The sequence below is a fragment of the Microtus pennsylvanicus genome, chromosome 4 (genome assembly GCF_037038515.1).
Source record: "Microtus pennsylvanicus isolate mMicPen1 chromosome 4, mMicPen1.hap1, whole genome shotgun sequence".
Classification (NCBI taxonomy): Eukaryota; Metazoa; Chordata; class Mammalia; order Rodentia; family Cricetidae; genus Microtus; species Microtus pennsylvanicus.
This window is the reverse complement of record NC_134582.1, coordinates 70,071,047-70,090,584: the sequence shown is the minus strand read 5'-3', so window position 1 is coordinate 70,090,584 and position 19,538 is coordinate 70,071,047. Positions and strand designations below refer to the sequence as shown.

The 19,538-nt window shown below is 43.1% G+C and overlaps 1 protein-coding gene across 2 annotated transcripts in view; it reads right to left on the bottom strand.

Annotated features, from left to right (window-relative positions):
* Positions 1-323: 323 nt before the first annotated feature.
* Abhd3 (abhydrolase domain containing 3, phospholipase) overlaps positions 324-19,538 on the bottom strand; it is a 52,721-nt gene continuing 33,506 nt past the window's right edge. Inside the window, exons 5-9 of one of the 2 annotated variants that reach the window (XM_075969300.1) lie at positions 16,366-16,478; positions 8,549-8,722; positions 6,084-6,132; positions 5,840-6,005; positions 324-1,108 (exon numbers count right to left, since the gene is read on the bottom strand). In XM_075969300.1, the coding sequence (XP_075825415.1) occupies positions 930-1,108; positions 5,840-6,005; positions 6,084-6,132; positions 8,549-8,722; positions 16,366-16,478 (681 nt within the window). In that variant the 3' untranslated portion in view covers positions 324-929. The remainder of the gene's footprint in view (positions 1,109-5,839; positions 6,006-6,083; positions 6,133-8,548; positions 8,723-16,365; positions 16,479-19,538) is intronic. The other variant, XM_075969301.1, reaches the window with a different exon arrangement.

Genomic DNA, 19,538 nt, shown 5'->3' with positions numbered 1-19,538 from the left:
GCTAGGCAAGTGCCCCAGCCTGAAGTGTTCTTCAGTGGCATATGACATCAGTCTATATCCTGAATACAGTGAAGTAAGAAGTTTTCTTGGTAATATATTCATGAAATTATCAATTGCATACTTTTCAGATATTTCACTCTGGGCCTTTTTTCTTTCTTTGAGACTCTGCAGCCCTGGCTGACTGGAGCTCACTACAATCCAGGCTGGCCTCAAACTCACTGTAATCTGCCTGACTGTGGCTCTTGAGTGCTGAGATTAAACCTGTGTGCTGCCACACCCAACAGGGCTCTACTTCTATAGATAAAAATTCACAAAGAAACAACTTAAAATGATAGAATTTATTTTAATATAGTGATATATGTATGCACATGTACTATTTTAAAAATAAGCATGTAAATGATAATTATAAAACACAGGTCAGCCCTAATTGAATATTATCAGGATAAAAGAGCAGGTACAGGAGGCAGTCTAACGGCTGCATTTGCCCTCTCAGGTCAGAACACACGCGGTGCAGCGCTGTGTCCCTGGTCAGTGCTGAGCTTTCAGGAACGCCCGCTTAGAGCTTACATTCAAATCATCACAATCTCTTAACAGTCATTAAGTCACTGGACTGGGTAATCTAACAATACCAGTCTAAACGAAAACCCTGAGGATTAAAATCTTTTACACAATAGTTTTGGTTAAGTGCAATTCATGTTTATAAGGACTACTTAATTTAAGTTCGTACTTGGTAAGGCAGAGTAAAAATAAGAGCTACAGCAGGAACAATCTACACTAGCTTTAGTTCTTGCTACAAAGTTGTTTTGTTTCCCACAGCACTGGACCTCCTCACCATCTGCTGGCTTGCCAGCTTCACACTCCGGAGTTGACATGTGCACTGAGCTGAGGTGATCCAACAATGGTGGCTCAGACTTAATGTACCCAAGGAACTACATGTTGTTGAGTTCATGTCCATGCTCCACCATGGCTTGCACAAATTGCTTGAAGACTCGATCCATGTAAGTGCATTGCCTAGGCCAGATTCCCTCCAGAAAACCAATATGGCCTCCATAAGAAGTAAGGACCAGAGCGACATTAGGGTTTTGCTTAGCAGTTTCTACTGGGATAGCTTGAGGGATGAAAGCATAAGATGGGGTGTTGGTGGTAAAGAGGTGGGAGCGGGAAGGCCGGGGAGAGAGGAGGGAGAGAGAGCATTAACACTGTTAGGTAAAGCACACTTTGTCATTTCTAATCAGTAAAAACATTCTAATCATTAAACAAATATTTGTGATGAGTGTGGCTAGATGGACTGAGTTTGACTAATTTATACAATCATCTATATTCCTATAACAATACCTATTTTTACTAGATCCTTATTTCTAAAGGAATCAATCCAAGATTTTACATAACCTAACGTGCAGGCTGTTTATTGGCTGTGAGACAGCTCAGCCACCAAGGCACTTGTCCCCTGCCTGATATCCTGGGTTTGGTCTCTGGGACCCACATGGCAGAGTGATGGAACTGACTGCGACCTTCCTAATGCTCTGTAGCACTCGTGAGAGTGCGTGGGTACTCGTGCACAAACACATCTAGAAAGACCAGATAAAACAAAATAAAAATACAGGCTGATTCTTGTTTTCTGAAATTAAAACTAAGCTAACCTTTGTGAGAGTTGTAAATCCATTCAGGGTAATTTTGATCATATGTGAATTTAGATGTCTAAACATGATTCATGATTGATAACTGTACAAAGGACTTGAAATCCCAGATTTCAATATATATATATTTTTTCCTGTCTTTCTGATTCTCTGTTTCTCAAACAGCAAAGAGAAACTATTGGAAAACAGCTCTGGAGTGACATAAAACAACTCCCCAGGAACGGCAGTGTTTGTGCACCCCTGTCCCGTTAACTCACAGGAACGGCAGTGTTTGTGCACCCCTGTCCCGTTAACTCACAGGAACGGCAGTGTTTGTGCGCCCCTAACCCGTTAACTCACAGGAACGGCAGTGTTTGTGCGCCCCTAACCCGTTAACTCACAGGAACGGCAGTGTTTGTGCGCCCCTAACCCGTTAACTCACAGGAACGGCAGTGTTTGTGCACCCCTATCATGCTAACTCACAGGAACGGCAGTGTTTGTGCACCCCTATCATGCTAACTCACAGGAACGGCAGTGTTTGTGCACCCCTGTCCCGTTAACTCACAGGAACGGCAGTGTTTGTGCACCCCTATCATGCTAACTCACAGGAACGGCAGTGTTTGTGCACCCCTAACCCGTTAACTCACAGGAACGGCAGTGTTTGTGCACCCCTATCATGCTAACTCACAGGAACGGCAGTGTTTGTGCACCCCTATCATGCTAACTCACAGGAACGGCAGTGTTTGTGCACCCCTGTCCCGTTAACTCACAGGAACGGCAGTGTTTGTGCACCCCTGTCCCGTTAACTCACAGGAACGGCAGTGTTTGTGCACCCCTGTCCCGTTAACTTTAAACAGAAACTTCAAGGTCATGAATTAAAGTTGCTTTCTTTTTCTCCTAGGTGTTAGTGTTCAGACAGTGGAAAAATAAAATATGTGTGTGCGTCCATAAGTGCAGGGCACATGCCCCAAAGGCCAACTGGGGACCTCGTGAATGCTCAATCTAAGTTCTCTCACCGGGCTCCCCCCAGCACTCTGAGAGAATCTAACCCTGACTGCAGACAGCGCAGCCTTGTGAAGGGTGTTGGCTGCCTGTTCCCGCAGGCTGCAGACAATTGTCCACTATGTGGTAAGACTGTTTTAAGGGCCTGGGAAAAAAACAGGAAACAATGAGTTGGAACTTCACCCTTGTGGGTTGAATGCTGGGAAACTCTTGTTTGTAGCACAGGCAGCAAAGGATAAAAACGGATGGAGAAGCATCAGATCTGACCCAGTGAAAAGATGCAAAGCGAGCACTGTGTAATTTAACAGACACCAAAGCCAGTTTCAGTTTCTTTTCTTTCTTTGGATTTTCGAGACAGGGTTTCTCTGTAGCTTTGGAGCCTGTCCTGGAACTAGCTCTGTAGACCAGGCTGGTCTCGAACTCACAGAGATCCACCTGCCTCTGCCTCCTGAGTGCTGGGACTAAAGGCGTGCGCCACTGCTGCCCAGCTTTCATTTTCTTATCTACAAGGGAAGGCCCAAAGTGCCAGTTATTAGAAATGACCTCTGGGTAAACGTGACCTCCAGAGAAGCCATGGGCGATTTAAGGCATCTGTGTATGTTGGGATGTTCTAAAACTTTACAACACTATCGTTAGGGTTGGAATCTGGGTAGTTAATTCTGTTTAGTGATGGCTGAATTCAGGGCCTCAAATGAACCAGGCAAGTACCCTACCACTGAGCTCCAGCCCAACCCAAAATAAATGCTTTTAATTAAGTATTTGGAGAAAATAAAAGATTCTTTTCTTGAGGTGCTGGAGAGATGACTCAGTGGTTATGGACACTTAAGATCTTCCAGAGGACCCAGGTTTGAGTCCCAGCTCCCACGTGGCAGCTCACAACCATCTGTAACTCTAGTTCTAGGAGCTGTGATTCCCACTTCCAGCATCTGTGGGCACCAGGTGCAGACACACATGAAAGCAAGACACCCAAACACATTAAAGCTTAAAATTGATTTAAAAAGATTTTTTGGAGCCAGGCATGATGGCTCACACTTGACACTCCACAACATGGGAGTGGAGGCAGGAGGATCACGAGTTTCAGGGAAGCCTGGGTTACAGAATAACATCCTGTGTCGACAACAACAATAATAACCATCTTTACACAACAGTTAGAGGGCGAGCCTTTTGATACTCAAGTTTGTAAGATTACTTGTAAGTTAGTAAGATGGCATACATGTTTGATAAACAAATACGTATGCTTATTGCTGGTTTTTAAATTAGGAGACTTCTTTTTAAGATTTATTTTTGTTATTTTAAATTACGCATGTGTAGGACAGGTTGTGTATATGAGTGAAGTGCCTGTGCAGGCCAGCAGGTGGCGATAGGTCTGGTGTTACAGGTGATTTCCTGTTGCCTGATGTAGGTGCTGGGAACTGAACTTGGGACTTTGGCAAGAGCAATACATGTTTCCAACCACTGAGCCATCTTTCCTGCCCAACTCCTATTCTTAAATTAAGAGAGTATGGAAGTTAATTTTGGAATAATTTTCTTCCTTACTCTTTCCAGGAGAAATAAAAAAAAACTATAATCTATTTTCATTTAGAAATAAATTTTTGGCTCAGATTTGCTTCGAACATCGAAATACTCAAGGACATTGTGTTTCTAAAGTTTCAAGTCTTCTTTCAGGTTAAAGGGGAAGAAAAATTTCAACTTTTTTTTTCCTGGAACTCCAGGAAAATGAGGTGCTCTCCCCAGGGAAAGATGCCAGAGCATAATCTGCCCAAAGGCCCTGCCTTCGAGAACCAAAGATCATAAACACGAGAACACACAATCAGCTCTCACTGGTCCTGAGTCAGCAGAAGGGAACCCTGAAAACACTGCTCAGGTGGTCTGAAGCACTTTGACACTAAGTTCTAAATGCTAACTTTTATTTGCTTGTTTTTATGTTTCAAGATAATGTCTTCCTGGCCCAGGTTGGAAGTTATTAAAGTTGTCAGGGTTCAGGCCCCAAGCTCATCTCTTCTTCTCGCATCAGTGTCCCAAGTGCTGGGATTATAGGCATGGAGCTCCACGCAGGTAGCGTTTTAGTAAAAATTATAATAGAAGACATTATATGACTGCTGTACTTCCTTAAAAAGAACATTTTTAAAGTTAAACTAGGAACTGGGGAGATGGCTCAGCAGTTGGGGCTCAGTTCTCAGCACTCATGTCCGGTGGCTCCAGTTCCAGGCATTTGTTGCCCTCTTCTGGCCTCTACGGCCACTGACATGCACAGGGCATACACGCACACAGGCTTACATGCACAGGGCATACACACACAGGCATACACGCACAGGGCATACACACACAGGCATACACGCACAGGGCATACACGCACAGGCATACACGCACAGGGCATACACGCACAGGGCATACACGCACAGGGCATACACGCACAGGGCATACACACACAGGGCATACACGCACAGGGCATACACGCACACAGGCATACACGCACACAGGGCATACACGCACAGGGCATACACGCACAGGGCATACACGCACAAGGCATACACGCACAGGGCATACACGCACAGGGCATACACGCACAGGGCATACACGCACAGGGCATACACGCACACAGGCATACACACACAGGGCATACACGCACAGGGCATACACGCACACAGGCATACACACACAGGGCATACACGCACAGGGCACACACACACAGGGCATACACGCAAACAGGGCATACACGCACAGGGCATACACGCACAGGGCATACACGCACAAGGTATACACGCACACAGGGCATACACGCACACAGGGCATACACGCACAGGGCATACACGCACAGGGCATACACGCACAGGGCATACACGCACAGGGCATACACGCACAGGGCATACACGCACACGGCATACACGCACAGGGCATACACGCACAGGGCATACACGCACAGGGCATACACGCACAGGGCATACACGCACAGGGCATACACGCACACGGCATACACGCACAGGGCATACACGCACAGGGCATACACGCACAGGGCATACACGCACAGGGCATATATGCACAGGGCATACACGCACAGGGCATACACGCACAGGGCATACACGCACAGGGCATATATGCACAGGGCATACACGCACAGGGCATACACACACACACACAGACATACACAGAAATCAAACTAAAAGATGTCTTTGAAAGAACAGTTAATTCACACTGCAGTGTGTAGACAGACAGATTCTTACCATGGCTGGGTGAGAAGACATCATCCGCGGCATTCAGGCACAATACCGGGATTCCCACGGACTTCAGTCTGCGGTTTGGACTGGCGTCGGTGTAATAATCATCAATTGTTCGGTATCCAAACATGACCGAGGTGAATCGTTTATCAAACTCTCTAATAGACTTAGCCTAAAAAACAAATCCAGGCTGAATCTACCCTTGGAGTCATAAGAGGAAATAAAAATATTAGGAAAAGCTACCCCTTACCTTCATGACCTGGTCCATGTCGATTTGTTTGACAAACATATGCTGGTGCCTAGAACAAAAGAAATTCCAAACTAAGAATTGAGGTAATCTCTACCTCAGTCAACCTAAAGTACACAAGAACAGGTAAGGAAACAGACTAACTAGCACAGGGCACAACGCTGGTACTAAAATAGTATTTGCTGGGCTCAGTGGTAAAGACATATGCTCTCAAGCCTGTTGGCCTGGACCCACATGATAGAAAGAATTTCTTCACAGACAGTTCTTTGACCTACTTAGCATACTGCCCACACAAAGTTAATAAAAGTATAATGAAAATAATTTTATGTTTGCTTAAAGTCTGTGTGTGTGTACATACACACGTATGCACATGTCGAGGTTATAAGACAGCTTTGGTATGGGTTGCCGCTTTTACCAGGCTAGCCCCACCTCTGCCTCCCATCCTCTCACGAGGGCTGGGGCTACAGACAGACACTACCACATATAGACTGACAGACACTACCACATACTGACTGACAGACACTACCACATACAGACTGACAGACACTACCACATACAGACTGACAGACACTACCACATACAGACTGACAGACACTACAACATACAGACTGACAGACAATACCACATACAGACTCACACTACCACATACAGGTTCACACTACCACATACAGACTCACACTACCACATACAGGTTCACACTACCACATACAGACTCACACTACCACATACAGGTTCACACTACCACATACAGACTCACACTACCACATACAGGTTCACACTACCACATACAGACTCACACTACCACATACAGACTCACACTACCACATACAGACTCACACTACCACATACAGACTCACACTACCACATACAGGCTCACACTACCACATACAGACTCACACTATCACATACAGGCTCACACTACCACATACAGACTCACACTATCACATACAGGTTCACACTACCACATACAGACTCACACTATCACATACAGGTTTACACTACCACATACAGACTCACACTATCACATACAGGTTCACACTACCACATACAGACTCACACTACCACATACAGACTCACACTACCACATACAGACTCACACTACCACATACAGGTTCACACTACCACATACAGACTCACACTATCACATACAGGTTCACACTACCACATACAGGCTCACACTATCACATACAGGTTTACACTACCACATACAGGTTCACACTACCACATACAGACTCACACTACCACATACAGGTTCACACTACCACATACAGACTCACACTACCACATACAGGTTCACACTACCACATACATACAGACTCACACTACCACATACAGGTTCACACTACCACATACATACAGACTCACACTATCACATACAGGCTCACACTACCACATACAGGCTCACACTACCACATACAGACTCACACTACCACATACAGACTCACACTACCACATACAGACTCACACTACCACATACAGGTTCACACTACCACATACATACAGACTCACACTACCACATACAGGTTCACACTACCACATACATACAGACTCACACTATCACATACAGGCTCACACTACCACATACAGGTTCACACTACCACATACAGACTGACAGGCACTACCACTTACAGACTGACCCTACCACATCTTGCCAGCTCACATGCTCCCATTTCTAAAACACACCATGCTTGTAAGAACATGCTTAAGGAGCTGGATTATTCAACATGGGACACTCTTGTGTTTGTCTGTTTTTTTGCGACAAGGTCTCTATGTAGCCCAAGCTGTCCGGAGCTTACAATTTAGACCAGGCTGGCCTTGAACTCACAGAGATCTGCCTGCCTCTGCCTCTTGGGTACTGGGATCAAAGGGGTTTACCACCACACACGACATTCTTAACACACTACCTTGAGAAAGAATTAGGTTTGAAAAAGACTGACAACCAGAAAATCTAAGGAAACAGCCCAAACATCACCAAATACACTCCACACTAATGTAGTTTTCAGAATAATTTAGAATAGCAAAACAAACAGAGGGGCACAAACACAGAAAGAATACATTATGCCTTTTTCTTTGGTTTTTCAAGATAGGGTCTAAGATGGCTCAGTAGGTAAAGGTGCCTGCTACCAAACCCGATAACCTGAGTTTCTCTGTCTAACAGTCCTGGCTGTCCTGGAACTTACTTTGCAGAACAGACAAGCCTCAAACTCACAGAGACATGCCTGTCTCTGCCTCCCACTTGGGAGTGCTGGGGTTAAAGGTGTGCGCCACCACCGCCCACCTTCATTTTATCTATATTTTTACCTTATGATTTTTGGTATGCATCCATAATATAAAGAAGATTTTAGTACTGTAATAAATATGTTTATAAATAAATATACATATACTGGTAGTGTTAAACTCTAAAATTTCATACTGCTGGACTGTGTAATCTAAAATGTTTGGCAACAAAAAGTTTAAATATGACTTACTTCTTAACTGAAGACTGGAGGCAAGTTGTCAAGTAGTAATTAAACAGCAGCCAGTTTAGCGGCTTCTCCAGCGACTCTGAGCAAGCGAAAGTATTCCAGCCAACTGAGAATGTTGCAGCTGCCATCAGAGGAGTTTTGGACCCAATTTTGCCCAGGTAATTTAGAAGCAGCATTCTAAAGTGGTGAGAAACAAGAAGACTGTGACAGGTTCGTCTCTCAAGAGTCCCTTTCTAAGGGTGCTTTACAAGGACAGGCAGAAGCAGCAAGGACGCATTGCTTAGTCTTTCTTTTTCTTTCCTTTTTCTTTTGAGATAAGGCCTCTTGCAGCCCAGTTGACCTTGTCCATTCAACTCTGTGAATAAGCCTGAATACTCGACCCTTCTACCTTAGCCTCCCAAGAGCTGGGCAGCACCATCACCCGTGACTACTGTTTAAGTCCTGCACACTGGAAAGGCTGTCTTTGTTCTTTCCTCACATTCATATCCAGAACTCCTTACATGTATTTGCGCATGTGCACACGCCACAGTGTAGGGAGGTCAGCATCAGTTCTTGCCATCCACCATGTGGGTCGAACCTGGGTCACCAGGCTTGGTGGCAGGCACCTTTTTCCACTGAGACATTTCATCTATCATGTTCATATTTCTATTTAAAAGCATTTGTTTCCTTCCTGAAACAGGGTCATGCACTCTCCCATCTGCCTCTTGAGTCTTTGGAAGACAAGTGTGTACCCATATGCCTGACCCACATCCTTACTTATATTGCACTTGACAAACTGTAAGACAATTTATTACTATATGTTTCATAAGAACACGAAAGATAGTTACCCTGAGCGGCTCATACGCGCAGCTGCACACTGGATCACCAGGGGCTTTGGGAAGTCCTTAACTACTACTGTCTGGCCCTCATACCCTGAGCTCCTGAGTTCTCTGGTCTGGCTGGTTGGTCACCCTCCACACCTGTCCCCAAAGCACTCTACAGTACACTGTTAGATTTTATGAGCAGGGCATTTGGACCCGGAAGTTACTGAACTTCTTTTTCTTCTTCTGTTTCTTCATTCTGTTTCCTCAATTTTTGCCAAGTTCTATTTGGGTAAGAGGGACAAAAACTGAGTCTGAGTTAGAGTTCAATGGCTCAAACCAAGGGTGACACCCTAGTTCTACCTCTCAGTATAGTTTCTTCCAGACTAGCTCTGAAATAGGAGAAAAGGATAGAATACTTCCTCCTTACTTTTACAACTCAAAAGTTTACAAAACATTTGTTTTGTTGTTGTTTGTTTTTTGACAAAGGGTTTCTCTGTGTAGCCCTGGGTGTCCTGAAACTTTTTCGGTAGACCAGGCTGGCCCTGAACTCTCAGAGATATAACTGCCTTTGCCTTCAAAGTGCTGGGATTAAGGGCATGGACCTGCCCATTAAAATCCCAGCAAAATTCTTCAAAGACCTCAAAAGAACGGTACTCAACTTCATTTGGAAAAGCAAAAAACCCAGGATAACCAAAACAATCCTGAGCAATAAAAGAACTTCTGGAGGCATCACAATCCCTGACTTCAAACTCTACTACAGAGCTACAGAACTGAAAACAGCCTGGTACTGGCATAAGAACAGACAGGAAGACCAATGGAACCGAATAGAAGACCCGGATATCAATCCACACATCTTCGAACACCTGATATTTGATAAAGAAGCAAAAAATATCAAATGGAAAAAAGAAAGCATATTTAACAAGTGATGCTGGCATAATTAGATATCAACATGTAGAAGAATGAAAATAGACCCATATCTATTACCATGCACAAAACTCAAGTCCAAATGGATCAAAGACCACAACATAAAGCCAGCCACACTAAACCTTATAGAAGAGAAAGTGGGAAGTAGACTTGAATGCATTGGCACAGGGAATCATTTCCTAATTAGAATCCCAGCAGCACAGACACTGAGAGAAACAATTAATAAATGGGACCTCCTGAAACTGAAAAGCTTCTATAAAGCAAATGACATGGTCAACAAGACAAAACGTCAGCCTACAGAATGGGAAAAGATCTTCACTAACCCCACATTAGACAGGTCTGATCTCAAAAATATACAAAGAACTCAAGAAATTAGACACTAAAAGAACACATAATCCAATAAAAAAATGGAGTACAGACCTAAACAGAGAACTCTCAACAGAGGAATCTAAAATGGCTGACACTTAAGGAAATGTTCAACATCCTTAGTCATCAGAGAAATGCAAATCAAAACAACTCTAAGATTCCATCTTACATCTGTAAGAATGGCCAAGATCAAAAACACTAATGACAACTTATGCTGGAGAGGATGTGGGGAAAAGGGAACACTTCTGCATTGCTGGTGGGAATGCAAGCTGGTACAGCCCCTTCAGATGTCAGTGTGGCAATTTCTCAGAAAATTAGGAAACAACCTTTCTCAAGACCCAGTGATATATCCACTTTTGGGTACATATCCAAAGGATGCTCAATCATGCCACAAGGACATGTGCTCAACTATGTTCATAGCAGCTTTGTTTGTCATAGCCAGAACCTGGAAACAACCTAAATGCCCCTCAATCAAAGAATGGATAAAAAAATGTGGTGCATTTACACAATGGAGTACTACACAGCAGAAAAAAATAACAACAGCTTGAATTTTGTAGGAAAATGGATAGAACTAGAAAACATTATTTTGAGTGAGGTAACCCAGACACAGAAAGACAATTATCACATGTACTCACTCATAGGTTTTTAAACATAAAGCAAAGAAAGCCAGCCTACAAACCACAATCTCAGAGAACATAGACAACAATGCAGACACGAATGGAGACTTACATAGATCTAATCTACATGGGAAGTAGAAAGTAGAAAAAGACAAGATCTCCTGAGTAAATTGGAAGCATGGGGACCTTGGGGAAGGGTTTAAGGGGGAAGGGGAGAGGCAGGGAGGGGAGCAGAGAAAAATGTAGAGCTCAATAAATATCACGGAATAAAATAAAGGCACGGGCCATCACTAATGGCTTTAGGGCAGGAAATTTTTATGAAAAATTAAATTTAGCTTTTGAAAATATTTTTTTCAAAAAAATTTAAAATTATTTATTGTGTGTGTATGTATGTGTACATGTATGTATATTCTATAGCAAGTTTGTGGAGGTCAGAGAACAATTTGAGGAAGTCAGTTCTCTCCTTCTGCACAGATCCCAGGATAAAACTCAGGTTGTCCTGCATGGCAGCAGGTGACCTTGCCTGAGCTGTCTTGTCAGTTCGGAAAAGAAATTTTTTTTTGAGACAGCACTTCTCTATTTTTAACTCAGGCTGGTTTAGAACTTGTAATTCTCCTGCCTCACCCTCCAGGAAAGCTAGACTTATGGATGTACACCATCACTTAGGATTTGAAAATGACCCTTTGAAATAACTATAAGATTTGCATACAATGCTTTCTGTCCTGTGAAGAGTTCATCCTTCGGTTCTTATATAATAACTTTACGTTTCAGCTAGAGGTCAGATAATGGCCAGAGGCCGGTAAATTACATAAACCACAATAGCAGGAAAGGATCTAAAGCAGAAAGACCCCGAAATAGGCAAACCAAATCTTTAGAGGCAATTCAGGAGTAAAATAATGTCAAGATGCTACCTCAAAAGGTTATTTTAGATTATTTACTTTAGAAGGCAGGTCTCTGTGGATTCGAGGCCAGCCTGGGACAGCTAGATTGTTACACAGAGAAACCCTGTCTCGGGAGGGGTGGGGGAGAGGAGTATTAGGACTTTAAAAAAAAAAAGAAACAGGTCTTCCATTTAGAGCTACCAACTGAAATATTACTGGCCTTCCAACTTTCTGCTGTGTGCTCCACTCCAAGGCATGCTGTGTAGATAAAGCAAGATCCTGTCCTATCTCCCTGCTCCAAAATCCACTTCACCTAGTGTCCCGAGATAGGGGCTTTATCAGACACTGAGAAGACACCACACAAAAAGGCCAAGAAGTGACTCAACCGATTAATTTATTATTTTGAGGAGCTAGGAACTGCAGCCAGGGCCTCCCACATTTTAAGCATGTGCTCTACTCAGTACCACCTGAAACAATAATAAAGTGATTATGAGGTTCAGTTAATAGTCAGAGCTGGGAATGAACTGGAGAAGTGGGTGATACTGATGGAACAAGATTACCCACGAGCTGATAATTACTGAACCTGAGGAATGACTCTTAATTTTCATTTTATGTGTTTGGAATTTTCCACTTATTTAAAAAGTATTTACCAACTCACTGGGAGAGTAGAATCTGGGTCTAGAGCTTCAGAGTTTCTTGACTTAACTCAGTTCTGGCTCAAAGCCCATACTTGGCCCCAACATCGCAGGCACTGGGATGACCCCAGTCTGTGGCTTCACTGGGCATGAAACTCTTGCTTAGACTATGCTTTTGTCAGCTTCATCTCAAAGGTAAAAAAGAAAAAAAAAGAAAAGAAAAAGAAAAGAAAAAGAAGAGAAAGTGCACTCACTTGGGAACGTGTCAATGTGTCACAGTGCTAGGCAACTAGAAGGTGTGATTCCTTCAAATAATTTACAAGACATTAATATTCAGCCAGCTGGAAAAGCTAATCTAATTGGTGAGAGTGGCCTTCGGGCACCAACGCTTCAACACTGGATGAAAGGACCTTTCCCAAGAGTTTCTGAATAGACAACTGGAACCTCTTTATTTAAAGGCTAGCCTTGAAAAAAAAAGGCGTGAATTTATATGATTAAAAGGGAAAAGTTCAGCCCTCATTCTGTCTTTTCAGATTCACACTGTGGGCTGGAGGGAAGAGATGCTAGAATCTGTTTGCCAAGCACAACCTGACTCTGCTCGTTTCCACGCTGACTCAGGGCTCTGGGCAGAGCCTCCTGTTCATGGCCTTTTACTTTCCTGCACATACACTCTGGAGATATTCTAAAAACAGAGACGGCAGATACAGCCAGAATAAAGTTTAAAAATAGTTTCTATTTTAAATGTTAACTGGCTTTTAAAGGTAAAAAAAAAGAACAATTTACTTCTATTTTATGTATTGTTTGCTTGCATATATGTCTATGAACCATGTACATGCAGTGCCCGTGGAGGCACAAGAGCTCACTTAGGGTCCCCTGGAACTGGAGTTACAGATTAGTTGCCATGTGGGTGCTGGAAACTGAACCTGTTTTTTTTTTTTTAAATTTATTTTTAATTAAAAAATTTTTTTGTTTTGTTTTGGTTTTTTTTGAGACAGGGTTTCTCTGTAGCTTTGGAGCCTGTTCTGGAACTAGCTCTTGTAGACCAGGCTGGCCTTGAACTCCCAGAGATCCGCCTGCACCTCTCAAGTGCTGGGATTAAAGGCGTTCGCCACCACCGAACCCGGCCGAACCTGGGTTCTTCATTAAGAACTGCCACGTGGGTGCTGGGAACCGAACCTGGGTTCTTAACTAAGAACAGCAAGTGTTCTTAATTGCTGATACATCTCTCTAGTCTCTCATAATCAGCTTTTCAAATAAAGGTGAATGGTCATTTAGTGTGTCTGACTGAGTACCAATCATGTGGAATAAAATATATGTATGGTAAAATATTCTAATGAAAAGGAGAGAAACAGCATTTATCTTGTAGGGTTGGTGGGAAACATGTCTACAGTTTTATATATATGTTGCAGAACATTATTTTAAGGTGTGTTACTTTGTTTATGCTGCATTTGTTTATTTATTTATTTTTTTCTAACCACTTGGGGTGGGATGCTGCATTTGTTTAATTGTGCAGCTGTGATTCTTGGCCTGTGTAAAACACCTGATGGTCTAATAAAGAACTGAATGGCCAAGAGCAAGGCAGGAGCAAGGACAGGCGGGGCTGGCAGGCAGAGAGGATGAATAGAAGGAAGGAGCGAGAGAACAAAGAGAGAGGACTTTAGGGGACAGTCATCAGCTGGCTAGTAAAAGGGAAAGTAAGCTGAGGCCTGGCTTAAGAGAGAATAAGCTTCCATGTGTGATTCATAGAGAGCTGGGTGGAGGCCGCCCAAAAGCCAAAGAAAGTAAAAAAAAAAAATGGTTTTCCAATGTGTGGCAAGAGTAAAGGAAAATCCAACAACATATAGATTTCTACTTTTTTGAAAATTTATTTTGCAGATAAGAAAAACCAAGATTTGCAAAAGAGAATCTTTCAGTAGATAAAACTTAAGAAAAATGAAATAAAATAGTTTGGGGTAGAGGTATGTGGCTCAGTGGTAAAGTGTTTGCCTAACACGCATTAATCCTAGATTCAAGCCCCAGCACTGTAAAAAATAAATTAAATAATTAAGTTCAAAAGTAAGCTTGGTGGCTGGAGAAATGGTTCAGAGGCTAAGAGCACTGGCTGCTCTTCCAGAGGTCATGAGTTCAATTCCCAGCAACCGTATGGTAGCTCACAACCATCTGTATTAAGATCTGGTGCCCCCTCCTAGCATGGAGGTGTTCATGCAGGAGGAACATTGTATCCATAATAAATAAATAAATTTTGGATAGGTATGTAAAAAGCATGAGGGGCTGGAGAGATGGCTCAGCAGTCCACGCACTGACTACTCTTCCAGAGGTTATGATTTCAGTTCCCATCAACCACATGGCGGCTTGCAACCATCTACAATAGGATCTGGTGCCCTCTACTGACCTGCAGGCACAAGTGCAGGCAAACTACTGCATACATAATAATAATTAAAAAAGATTATTGCCCAGGGGTGGTGGCATACTCTTTTAATCCAACACTTGGGAGGCAAAGGCAGGAGGATCTCAGTGAGTTCAGGAGCAGCCTGGTCTACAGAACAAGTTCCAGGACAGCCAGAACTGTTACACGGAGAAACCCTGTCATGAAAAACAAAATAGAAGTACGCATGAACAATGGTGAGGGGATCTAAAGTACAGAGAAATAAATACTAAATAATAACTTTTAGATTTCTTTAAGTGAGTTCTCTCTCTCTATATATACACACACTCACACCCACACACACTCTACAAACAGTTATTAGTGTTAGACATCACTCAAGTGTAAGTGTGGCAAGAGATTGTTCCAGAAAGGGGCTGGAGATGCTCCATCCTGACCAGAGCTCAGTTCCCAGCACTCATAGCAGGCTGCCCACAAACACTTGCAACCCCAGCTCCCTTAGTATTCAGACATCCGCACTGGCCTGACCTTGCGGTTCCGACAGGATTCGTCCTCAGTTGCTGCTACTAAGAGCTCCATGTGTGCACAATCACTAGGTTCCCCTTTAAAAGGGCCCTGCCCACCTCCCATCTCTCTCTGTCTTCCTCTCTTCTTCTTCAGTTACCGTCCCCAGAGGCTGGTCTTCCCTTCCCCTCCCCCCTTCCCATTCACTTTCTCCCAGTAAGAAACCTTGAGACCTGAGCTCTGTCGCGTGGCATCTTTCACGTGCTGCTTTTTTCAAATGACAACCTGCTCCAAGGGATCCAATGCCATCTACTGATCTTCTCAGGCACCCACCCCCAGCACAGCATATACATGCACAGACAAACATACATACACATAAATAAAACTTCAAAAAGTCCCATATAAACCCCAATGTAGGGGCAGGTGCATAAACCAACCATCTTAGCTTAATAGCACCTGGAATGGGAACTAACAAAATCAAGTTCACCTGGCTGCTTCCCATGGAGGACTCACAGAACCCAGGAAAATGTTAAAGTCGGCCTGAGTTGATTCCTTCCGCTACACATGACTCAGCCATTCATGGTTCAGTGTTGAGAGAGCTATGAGGACTGCTCCCTTTGCTTTTAGGAGAGGGGGAGAGGGGGAGAGGAGAGGGGGAGCCAGTCGTGAGGACTGCTCCACTCTCCAGCAGTTTAGAGAGTCCTTACCCTCCCATTGACACGCCTGCTGCCAGAAATGGGGCCAAAGGGTACAGGCTGTGGACATGGTGGATGACTGTCTCCAAGTCTTCAGTGTTGGCACAGCAGTAAGTCCGTGGTGTCTGGCATAATGAGAGGGCATTATTGTTAAAATATGAGCGGCATAATTTGTAGAGCATAGACATACTTAGTTAAAAAAACACAAGCAAGAAGTCGCAAATATAAAAAATAACCTTAGCCGGGTGATGGTGGCGCACGCCTTTAATCCCAGCACTCGGGAGGCAGAGGCAGGCGGATCTCTGTGAGTTCGAGACCAGCCTGGTCTACAGAGCTAGTTCCAGGACAGGCTCCAAAGCCACAGAGAAACCCTGTCTCGAAAAACCAAAAAAAAAAAAAAAAAACAATCTTGCTCTGGGGCTGGTGGTGCAGTGGCGCACGCCTTTAATCCCAGCACTTGGGAGGCAGAGGCAGGCAGATCTCTGTGAGTTCGAGGCCAGCCAGGTCTATAAGAGCTAGTTCCAGGACAGGCTCCAAAGCTACAGAGAAACCCTGTCTCAATGAACCCCCCCCCCCAAAAAAAAAAGATAAAGACTTTGAACGTGCAAGGCAAACTTGATATAAATGGGACTAGCCTGGTACAAATGCCTGCAATTAAAACAGATGCAAACATATACATGTGTGATAAAATATGCAGAGAATTACATTCTATAGAAAAAAATAATGTATGTTTCTTAAAAGGAAAAATAATTCTTTATTAAAAAACAAACAAGCAAAAAAGATTTTTTAAATAATGCCATAAAAAGGTTAAATTCTAGGGCATGCTGGGCATGGTGGTGTATATCTTTAATCCTAGCATGGAGAAGGCATATTTGCTGGATCTTTGGTGAGTTCTGGGCCAGCCTGAGCTACACAGTGAGACCCTGGCGGAGCTGGGCGAGGAGCTAAACCACAGCTAGTTTCTCTTCGGGGAACTGTTTCCTCCACTTTGGGTGCTGTTTGCCCAATGAAGAAGAGAGGTTTCCAAATGCCACTTTTGTGTACACCATGGAGAAAAAAAAATAACGACATCTTGAAATTTGCAGGCAAATGGATGAATCTAGAAAACATCATATTGAGTGAGGTAAGCCAGACCCAGAAAGACAACTATCGTATGTACTCACTTATAAGTGGTTTTTAGACAAAAAGCAAAGAAAAACCAATGTACAGTCCACAATCCCAGAGAACCTAGACAACAAAAAGAACCCTAAGAGAGACATACATGTATCTAATCTACATGGGAAGTAGTAAAAGACAAGATCTCCTGAGTAAATTGGGAGCATGAGGACCATGGGAGAGGGTAGAAGGGGAGGGGAGCAGAGAAAAATGTATAGCTCAATAAAAACAATAAAAAAATGCCACCTCTGTCTAGACAATGCAATATAAAATCTGACTTATTAAATATTATGATACTGTATCCATTTAGTTCCAGCCGTGCTTCAGTAATACACTTAAAATCTTAAATTATGTTAAGCTTATTATGGTCTCCATGTGAAATTGATCAATGGGGCATTGCTTATGGCAGGTAATGGATGCTTCATTTGGGACCTAGGAAGAGGGAACAGACCTCTAAAGAATACACTGAGTACACACTGTGAGGTCAGACAAGTTGACATTCAACCATATAATGACTCATTAGCAATAATACAATAATAAAACATAGTGAAGCAATGATATAAACCCTGGAACTCGTTACCCACACTACCTGATTTTAATATTCTGATAAGCCACAACCACACTAGGAAGCTTATATCACACCTCCCATTCAAGCATTAGTGAGCAACTGTAGGAAATTACAGCTTTTATCATCCACCTAATTAAGTTCATCCCCAAGTCACTGCTTTTTAACTACTATCATCTTTTTGAGAAACATGAGTATAAAATACTTCAAAGACAAATGCCACCCTCACAGAATTTATACTGGCTACGGGTTCCTGGATAATTAATGTGCGCCCACTGAAGCCTGAGGGAGGCCATTTTATATTTCTTTGTACATGAGGAAATGGAATGGAAAGATTGACAGCTCTGATAATGTTTTAAATGCACTTGTGGAGTGAAAAACCCAACGGCGTCAAAAAAGAACGCTTACCACGTTCATTTGTGATAACTACAGAGTTTGTTAGGAGAATTTATGTGTTGTAATAAGGGCAGTGGGCCGCTTCCTGCCACCCGGCTAGCTTTACCCGAAATAATTACACGGAAAGTGTATTCTTTTAAACACTGCCTCTTACATATTGATCTAACCCATTTCTAATAATCTGTGTAGCCCACGAGGTGGCTTACCAGGGAAGATCTTAACCTGCGTCTATCTGGAGTGGGAGAATCATGGCGACTCACTGACTCAGCTTCTTTCTCCCAGCATTCTGTTCTGTTATTCCGCCTATCTAAATTCTAGCCTATCAGAGGGCCAAGCAGTTCCTTTATTAGTTAACCAATGAAAGCAACAGATTAGAAAGAAATCACTCCCACATCATTTATGCGACAAAATCATCCCTACTTGGTATTTGTGTTATACGTGAATCTACTCTTACCATATAGCCATGAATTGGGTTTTTTTTTTTTTCACTCCCGTTTTCCGGACTTTAAGTGAAGTATGTATGCACCTGTGGGGACACAGGCATACATACATATACACATAGTTAAAAAGATAAAAAAATGCCCTGTGGAAAATTCTAGACTCAGAATCTTAGCATCAAAAGTACCATAGATGTCACCGAGTTCCTCATTTACAAATGAAGAAAAGGAGGCTCAGAAAAGTTGAGTGATTTTCCACAGGGCACAAAGTGGCAGAAAGTAGACTACATGTGAACAGTAAGTAACCCAACTCTTGTCAAGCCCTGATTCCAGGAGCTGCACAGTGACTCTAGGAGGAACAGGTGTGCTCATCTGCAGTAGAACCTTTTCTCTCTGAGCTGGACTTAGCACACTTTCTGTTTATTTGTTTTTCAAGACAGGGCTTCTCTGTGTACCAGCCCTGGCTGTCCTGAAACTCGCTCTGTAGACCAGGCTGGCCTTGAACTCAGAGATCAGCCTGCCTCTGCCTCCAGGAATTAAAGGCATGCACCACCACTGCTCAGATACACTTCTAATATTGAATCAGGGTAGCTTTTAGTTTTCTGCCTGTAACTTAGAATGTTGAATTTTAC